The 8121-nt window shown below is 36.2% G+C and overlaps 1 protein-coding gene across 2 annotated transcripts; it reads right to left on the bottom strand.

The window, feature by feature from the left end:
- Positions 1 to 676: 676 nt before the first annotated feature.
- On the bottom strand, positions 677 to 3931 carry LOC311300041 (fucolectin-1-like). Of its 2 annotated transcripts, none has more exons than XM_084424115.1 (6): positions 3907 to 3931; positions 3435 to 3489; positions 2460 to 2524; positions 1604 to 1883; positions 1307 to 1443; positions 677 to 1208 (listed from the first exon to the last, which is right to left on the bottom strand). In XM_084424115.1, the coding sequence occupies exons 2-6, from the start codon at positions 3443 to 3445 to the stop codon at positions 1204 to 1206; spliced, it is 498 nt and encodes a 165-aa protein (XP_084280241.1). In that variant the 5' UTR covers positions 3446 to 3489; positions 3907 to 3931; the 3' UTR covers positions 677 to 1203. The 2 variants fall into 2 exon arrangements, with proteins under 2 accessions (XP_084280241.1, XP_084280242.1); XM_084424116.1 differs by having other exon boundaries at positions 1008 to 1208; positions 3435 to 3492; positions 3907 to 3930.
- Positions 3932 to 8121: the final 4190 nt, after the last annotated feature.

Below are 8121 nucleotides of genomic sequence, written 5' to 3'. Positions count from 1 at the left end.
GACCCTTCAAAGCAAACAGCTGTTTAGAACATCCACGTAAACATGCAGTGCACGAAAAGGACACAGCAACGCAAGGTCTGGGTCTGCCTGCCCTATGGGTGGCGCTTGCAAGTTCACCACCTGGTCTAGGAAGGGGTTGGTGGGAACTTTGTGCACATAGCCGGGTCGAGCATCAGGATTAAGTGAGAGTCAGCCGGTCCAAATTCCAGGCACGTTTCACTGACGTTTCTTCTGCTTGAAAGATATCCCAACGTCTCCTGGTCTCTGCTTCGTCAAAGAAAGTTTACAATTTTTTTTTTGTAATCCTGATATTGAAACATACATGCAATGCTGTAGTAATTTATTGATTTAGAAAACGGAGAGAAAAACAAAGACAAGTAAATACACAACCCCCTGGATCAAACGGGTTAAGAATCAGGTGCATTAAAAACCATTACTGAACGTGCACTTGTAACAGAGTTATATAGTGTGTGTCTCCACTTGCTAATAATGATCTGTTAAATACTCACACTGAAAGATTAGATAGAATAAGGGTTAACAGGGTTTCCTATTGGCTGGTTCTCTGTGCGCCCTGTGTCACAACTATCAGCTCACGTGTGTAAGGCCAGTGGTAAGTTGTGTGATTGAGAGCTTTGTAATTCTGTCTGTAATGATCCATCAATGAAATGTGTGATATATCATGAGCAACAGCATATTTATTCGAGACCAAGAAAAGCGTTATATATTGATGTGTGAAAAATGTGTGCTTCATAGCGCCAGCATGAGGCGTCGTATGCTGAATTATTTCAACTCACTTGGTTACACGTTGTTTTCTCAGGTACATGTTACGTTTTGATTTTGTGAGAATTCATTATTTTAAACCATGGTTTATATGTTTTAATTTGTTCAACTGTGTTGCAACTATCAGTTCACGCGTGTAAAGCCAGCACAAGGAGTGTCATGCTGAATTATTTCAACTGTTACACAATGTTTTCTCAGTGAATAAAATTGATGGGAGAAGATTTCTTGAAGCAAGAGTTTTACTGAAACAACGCAGAGAGGACAAGAGACCAGTTACACACTGAAACATCTTTTATCTTAAGGATAAAAGGTGCATAGGTAAGAAGAAAACGATGAAAAGCAATATTAGAGTCTCAGAAAACAGTAGTTTGGTATTTTGCTTGTAGGATCAGTGGACTGTGGCGTAACATCCTCTCATTCCACTTAACCTGGCAATGAAATCAGAAAACCATTATTAAGGCAACATACACATAGTATAAATAGTACAAATGTCTACACACCATCTCGCGCTCCTCTTATTGCTCACCTGCAAACACCTCAACCTCACACAGTGTGAGATATTCATTGCGCCCAGGTATAAAAATGTTCACATATCGCCCCTTAATAGGCTTAAACTTAAATGTTTTTGTGTCTCCAGGTGGGATGGACACAACAGTCGCAGCCCTGTGAAGACAAAGAAAAAGAGATAGAGAGATGCGCATCAAAACGGCAAGAAACATTAATATTCTTCGGTCAAAGGCAAGTTTGTATTAAAAGGATTTATTAAAAGTTATGTTATTTACTCACTCTAACCACTTGTGTAATTAAGAGAGACAATACTTACAGCTTATTATTGTTGCCATTATTTTTCAGGCAGTTGCCGATACGGATCTGAGCTCCATTGATCCTCTCTGGACAACAATCTCCACGATTAGTGATGTTAACCCTGGTTACCTTGTAGGCTTTCCCCAAGTCAACTCTCCACCAGGGGTCTCTGTCCGCATTAGTGTGAGTGCATGACCCACCAACCCAATTTGAATTCCTGTTGCCATCGACAGCCCTTTGAGCTCCTGCTCCAGCATATGTGGAAGACTGGACAGCTGTGGCTCCAAGAGCAAGATTCCCTGTATAACAAAATAAACTAACTTTTTTTGTACTTATACTTTAGTATTAAAGTAAAAAAAATTTTTTTTTATTAAATTAAGACAATTAAAAGTTAAATCCCAATAAAATGGGCAAAATAATGCTAAGCTATTTAATACTATTTTTACACGTTTCATCACAAATCAATATGTCCATATAACTATTTATTCGTTTTGCATGACTTAATATTTGTCTTGCAAGGAATTTTTTTTCTCGGAAGCTTTGCGTTTATTACAAGCGAGCATATAAAATATTTCAACTCAAATCAATATTGTCAAATTATTTATTTGGTGGCTAGTAGCCATGTAGTAAGCCGGGGTCTTGATCACCCTGTCGGGTTTACTTTGCGATAACATCTGTCTTGATGTACCATTATCCCTTATTGGTAACCAAATGTTCAGTAAGAATATTATATATGCGCTATCGACAAAATTGAAAGTAATGAAGAGCACTCACTTGGGCCACAAATGTACGATGATTTGTCCAATTCGGTTAATAAAATAACTTCAATAACATTAATAAGTACATAAATTCTATCACAGAATTTCCAAACGTACCTTTGGATTCAGTGACGCACGGCCCAGTAAAAAGTATTAGAAATACAACCACACGTATGGCCATCCTGATATAAGACAGAACACCACATCTCATATCAGCATATGAAGAATCATTTTCAATTTCACCTCATTTAAACAAAGAAACATAAATTGATAATATAATAAAATAGTATAGAAGAACCACATGATTTAAAGTGTGTAATGTGACTAACCTGCCTCCGTTCTTTGGTTTTTAAATGCCTTTGCAGAGTTTGCTTTGCTTTATTTTAATTTTATTTCATCTTGCTATGAACAAACCAGCACCAACGCTATATTTTCTAAATGACAATCAATTTAACAAACAAGGATTCATTACTTCAATGAGCTCATTATATCTGCATTAAGTTACTACATTGTTTAAATTAATACATTTTAGCTAACTGTGACTTAGTATATACACATTTTCTTAGTACATTTACATTTCTGAAATGCATAACCTAGACAGTTACCTCTGATAACAGATCAAGTTGTATTATGGACTCATGCACTTTGTGTAAAGCTGCTTTGAAATGGTGTATTGTGAAAAGCACTATACAAATAAACGATTTGGACAAAATTAGACAATTTTAAGGAGTAGCGAAAAAACTTAATCCTGTACTTTTCAAAAATGCCGCTACTGTAATGTGATCAGCATCATAAGACGAATCAGGTGTACTGCGTTTTATTTTTCTAGATCAAATGGTTCAAAAGTTAGAACCATTTCAATGCAACATTTGACCTGGTGGTGGCGCTATAGAGTTTGTCCTGGACACTCCTAAGTTTGACAAATTACTTCTTTTTTGTAATGATTTACCATCATTACAAGTGTGCCAAGTTTAATAATTTTCCTACTTACGGTTCATATGGCTGCCATTGACTCGCATTAGAGAAAAATAATAAGAAAACTAATGGATTTGAATGATGTTCGAGTGTAGAGTGAATAAACATTCAACTCACCTGGAATTCATCAATGTATCAACCTCACAGAAGAGCTTCACAATTCAGCAGTTATCTGCTTTTAAACACAATAATACTGTCACAGAGTGGTACAGGCAGAAGAAGTGGAAGAGGAGTCAAAAGTTCCAATACAAGCTTTTACTAACAATTAGTGATGAGAATCTTGTTCATTGCATCTGTCACGTGACAAATGAACTAAAGACTAGGAAGGTAAAGTAATTAGGTTTCCTGTAAATTATTTTTGACTGCATTACAATGATTTCCCAATTCAGAATATGATCAAGATTGCACAGGTGGAGGTGTTTGGGGAATTTGCCTGTTAAAAGTATAACATTTAAAGCCCCTTAAGTGAACAAAATGACTAATTTTGATGAATGAGATAGAACAAGAGAGTCAGTAAAATTACTCAAACTTCCCATCACTGCTAACAATATAGTGGAAACCAGTACAGACAGGCAGAAGGTACACACACCTTAAATACAACAGAGATCAGACCAGGATTGACAGAACTGACAGAACTTAAATACAAACACAGATTACACTGATTAACAGAACACAGGTGAGACAGATGACAATAATGACTAAACAGGTGATACAACTGAACTGATAATGACGGTAACCGTAGAAACAAAGGAGTGGCGGGAAAAGAACAAAGGCAAACAGGAACCAATCAAACCTCAAACTGAAAGTCCAAACAAACGCTGACATGTGACAATTATGATTTTATATAAACAACAAATAGCAGTTGTTTATAAACTATATTGCTATATTTATTTGTTATCCAAAATATTATTCATATGAGAAATATGATTCCCTGTCAAAACATTTCAAACCAAAAATGTGCTATTAAACATAGATATGAATATTGACCAGCAGTCTGAAGAAGGTCTAGTAGTTGAATAATATTCTGCTCAGAAATGATGCTCTATTTATTGTTGAATTAAGGCCCTCCCAACCAAATAAATGAATCTGATATCTGTAAAATAAACTTCAAATGGATCCATTACAAAAGAGTCCCCATTTTAATAAGCTGTAACCCTAACCTTTACATGTCCTCCTACAATATTAGTCTTGGTTAAACACAGAGATGATCACATCATAATTGTCTAAATAAATGTATAATTCATAAATTAATAACCTTAATTACACATTTTTATGATTTTCTCCCTTAAATAGAAATACTTAATATATGCAAACAAAGTTAACTTTATATTAAGAAACACACAAACATATTAGTCTATTATTGCATCTGCAGAAAGTGTCCGTTACACATTCCCTGTGTGTAATATCAATATTTATGACATGTCGGACTTCTTGTCTAATGGATAGATTTTCACTGTTTGTCCTTGCACTATTTTCTTGTCTTTTACCATATATTAACCTTAACACAACAACCTGACACAAACACTTGTGCTTTCTGTTTTTTGCACAATGATTACAAAGTAATTACAAGCAATTAAAAAAAAAATCCAGAGCATTTTTTCACTGTATTGTGCATCTAAGCAAAAGAGTTATAATGTAAATTATTATCACCTAGTAACTGTATGATGTAAATCACTTTATTGTCATATTGGTTATTGTGCTGGTTTTATTTACAGTGTTTTACTTGTGTGTAATCGTATTAAACATTTTCGGAAACATCACTTAAAGATTTCTGAACGTCATTTTAGTGGGGTAGCAACAGACGAATATTCATCTGTCCCTCACATAAAGCAATGCCTCAAGATTTAGTTTTTTTTAGTTTAGTTTAGAGCTTTATTTATCCCCGTGGGGCAATTAGTTTGAGCTTACATGGTGCCTCACATACATTCAAATACATAAATACTTGACTCAAATACATAAAAACTCAAATACATGCATAAGTACAATCTGGGCAGAGATGTTCACAAGTCATTTTTTGGAAGTCCAAGTCTCAAGTCTTTGAGCTCAAGTCCATGTCGAGTCTAAAGTCTTTTTGAGGGGCAAGTTCAAGTTAAGTCTCAAGTCTTTTGTAACGAGTCCAAGTCAAGTCTCTCTTGCCATCTGATCTATCCCTAACACTGTGTTGTTAAATCTTATGAATTCAGAGCATGTCCTGTAGCTACTACCATCCATACAGTACAGTATCAAAATCAGTTGTATGGGGTCTACTGCAATGCAATCTGAAGAAACACAAATTAAGAACTCTGTTTCAATTTCATAACTGTATTTTTCAACATTTTGGTATCTGCACCAAATAATACATGTTTGTCTGTGTTACTAACTGGCCAACCTCATAATCCATTTAATTTTTCAAGTGTTCAGTTTTGAGGGAAAAATCTGTATTAAAAGTTAATACACCAACCATGGTGCAAACATGTGAGAACTGATACTTTCCGTATTGCTATTTAACATTTGATCTTCTAAATTAGCTCTCTCAAAACCCTAGGTATGGGCCAGATGACCTTTCTGGCAACAAACTTTAGTGGCTTTAAATCCATCTTTAAAAGTCTTTAAACAACAGATTGGTTACATTTAAAAAAAAAAAACAAGTATGACAGTGTCTTTGCCGAAAGCCTGGCACGGTGAGGACGCATGAAAAGCCCTCCATGAACACACTCTCCACTGGTGCACTGGTAGCTGGGACAGCAAGCACTCTCATAGCCACAAGATAGAGTCACCTTCATCTTCATCAGATGCTACCTGGATATAGCGGATGAGCTCAGCCTGGACAGATGAGCCATGATCCACACTTTTCTTGGTGCTTTTCTTCCGGTAGCCAAAGAAAAGACGTGGAGTTTTAGCAGGTGGTGACTCCTCCTGATCATCGTCTCCACTGCTGCTTTCAGGTACAGTCAGTTTCCGAGCCTCAGCAAAGACAAGGTCTGTAAATTTATCAAAAAACATGTTTAGTTACAGCATCATGGGACTGATATACACAGTGTCAATGTTGTGAATCAATCTAGGAAGACAATATACAACATAATTGGCATTTTTAATATGGCATTTAATATGTCATGTGTGTGATAGATTGTCTTTGGAAATGGTGGGTACACATACCTATTATCATCTCCTTGACTTCTCTCTTAACTTCCTCTGGTGCTTGGACATCTTGCTCTAGCCAAAAGAGGCAGAATGATGGATCAAGTAATGCTGACATCATGTAGACAATGTCCCCAAATGGAAGATCTGTCGCTTCACTGGAGTCATCCATTTTCCTATTACAAATATACCCTTCAAGCGGCGTTGAAGGCACTTCTACAGCGCTTTCACTAAACCAACCAGGTGGTGAGTAACATTCCACATCCTGATGAGATGGCACAACTTTCTCCCCTTGATTTAGGTTTGTTGCTTGAAAAAATGGTGCCAAAATGTCCACAAGTTCTTTCAGCTGACCCCATTCTCTGGCTGATAAACACAGGCCTTTATGACCTCTTTTAGGCCACAAGTAGAAGTCCATCTCGGACAACAAGCTGCAGCGAATGTGCAAAGCACTGGAGTCGTTTTTGCCGGCAGCTGCTCTGGATGGATTCCACATCATCCTGGTGATCCTCATTTACGTCCTCCCACAGGTCGCCATTTTCCAGGTCATCATCTTCTTCGCTACTTGTAGCAGAGGGAAAACTTCATGTTCAAAGCGTTGTCAGAGATAATGTAATCTAATTTGTGCTTTATGTTGAAGTCATCACATACTTCCTCAAATTTTTCACTAATCCTCTCACCAGTGTGAGACCCTGTGAACCTTTCACAGCTTAACAGAACTGACTGGAGTCTTGGGTTGCTTCTGTCTAGCTCCATGAAGTGAGCAGTAACTCCTAAAAAGCCACGCATGGTCCTGTCAGTCCAGATATCCACAGTAACAGACACAGTGTCTGTTTTCTCTAATTTTGATCTTGGCCTCTTTGACTGTTGCAAGCTCATTCAGTCTTCTTGTTACGCTGCACCGACTTACTGGGCAATATTTTTCATCTACCACTGACAAAACAATTCTGAAGCTGGAATTGTCAATCAATGACAGTGGCAGGTTACATGAAATGAGTTCATTAAATGATGTTTTATTAACAAGGTTCGGGAGGAGCACGTTCAGATAATTAACACAAGTGGAGAGCACTCAGCAATCAATGGTAAGAGGTGTATATATATATACTCAGCAGTCTCACCTCATTCCATTGACAGTTTTGCAGCATCCCTCCACCACCCCTTCTCCATGGAAATAACCTATATAAACATATATGTTTTAATATAGGTTTTGAATATATGTGACATATATAAAATTGGCCGTTTTCCTATATTATATGTACATATATGCACCTATATATGTGTGCATATATGCACCTATATGTTCACCTACTATGAAGTTATGTATAAAAATGCATTAAGTACATAAATTCAAATTCAAAGTTTGTATATTATTTAGTTTTAATTTTTGCATTTCAAATTTCACAACTTTAACCAATCTCTAATTAAGTACTTAATAATAGCAAATGTACAGTCAATGTCTGTTAAATTAACTAAACATAAGTACAGAATACCTGCACATTTACAGTATTACTCATTAAACAAACACTGCACATCAAGATACGTGAATGATAGGAAATACAATCTTAGTATATAATTTAGAACATGTAAAAATATCCACATTAAAAGGCAATTGCTGTATGCCTTTATACTCTAATATAACTTGTTTTACACATTTACAATTACATTTTATCCAAAGTGACTTAAAAAT

This window comes from Rutilus rutilus (assembly GCF_951802725.1).
Source record: "Rutilus rutilus genome assembly, chromosome: 11".
NCBI classification, from domain to species: Eukaryota; Metazoa; Chordata; class Actinopteri; order Cypriniformes; family Leuciscidae; genus Rutilus; species Rutilus rutilus.
This window is presented reverse-complemented; position numbering and strand designations above follow the sequence as displayed.

Coding starts and splice junctions, on each gene's coding strand:
- LOC311300041 (XM_084424115.1), bottom strand. Junction 1,884..2,459: donor GTGCGTCACTGAATCCAAAG/GTACGTTTGGAA, acceptor TTTGTTATACAG/GGAATCTTGCTCTTGGAGCC. Junction 1,444..1,603: donor AATGGCAACAATAATAAGCT/GTAAGTATTGTC, acceptor TTGTCTTCACAG/GGCTGCGACTGTTGTGTCCA.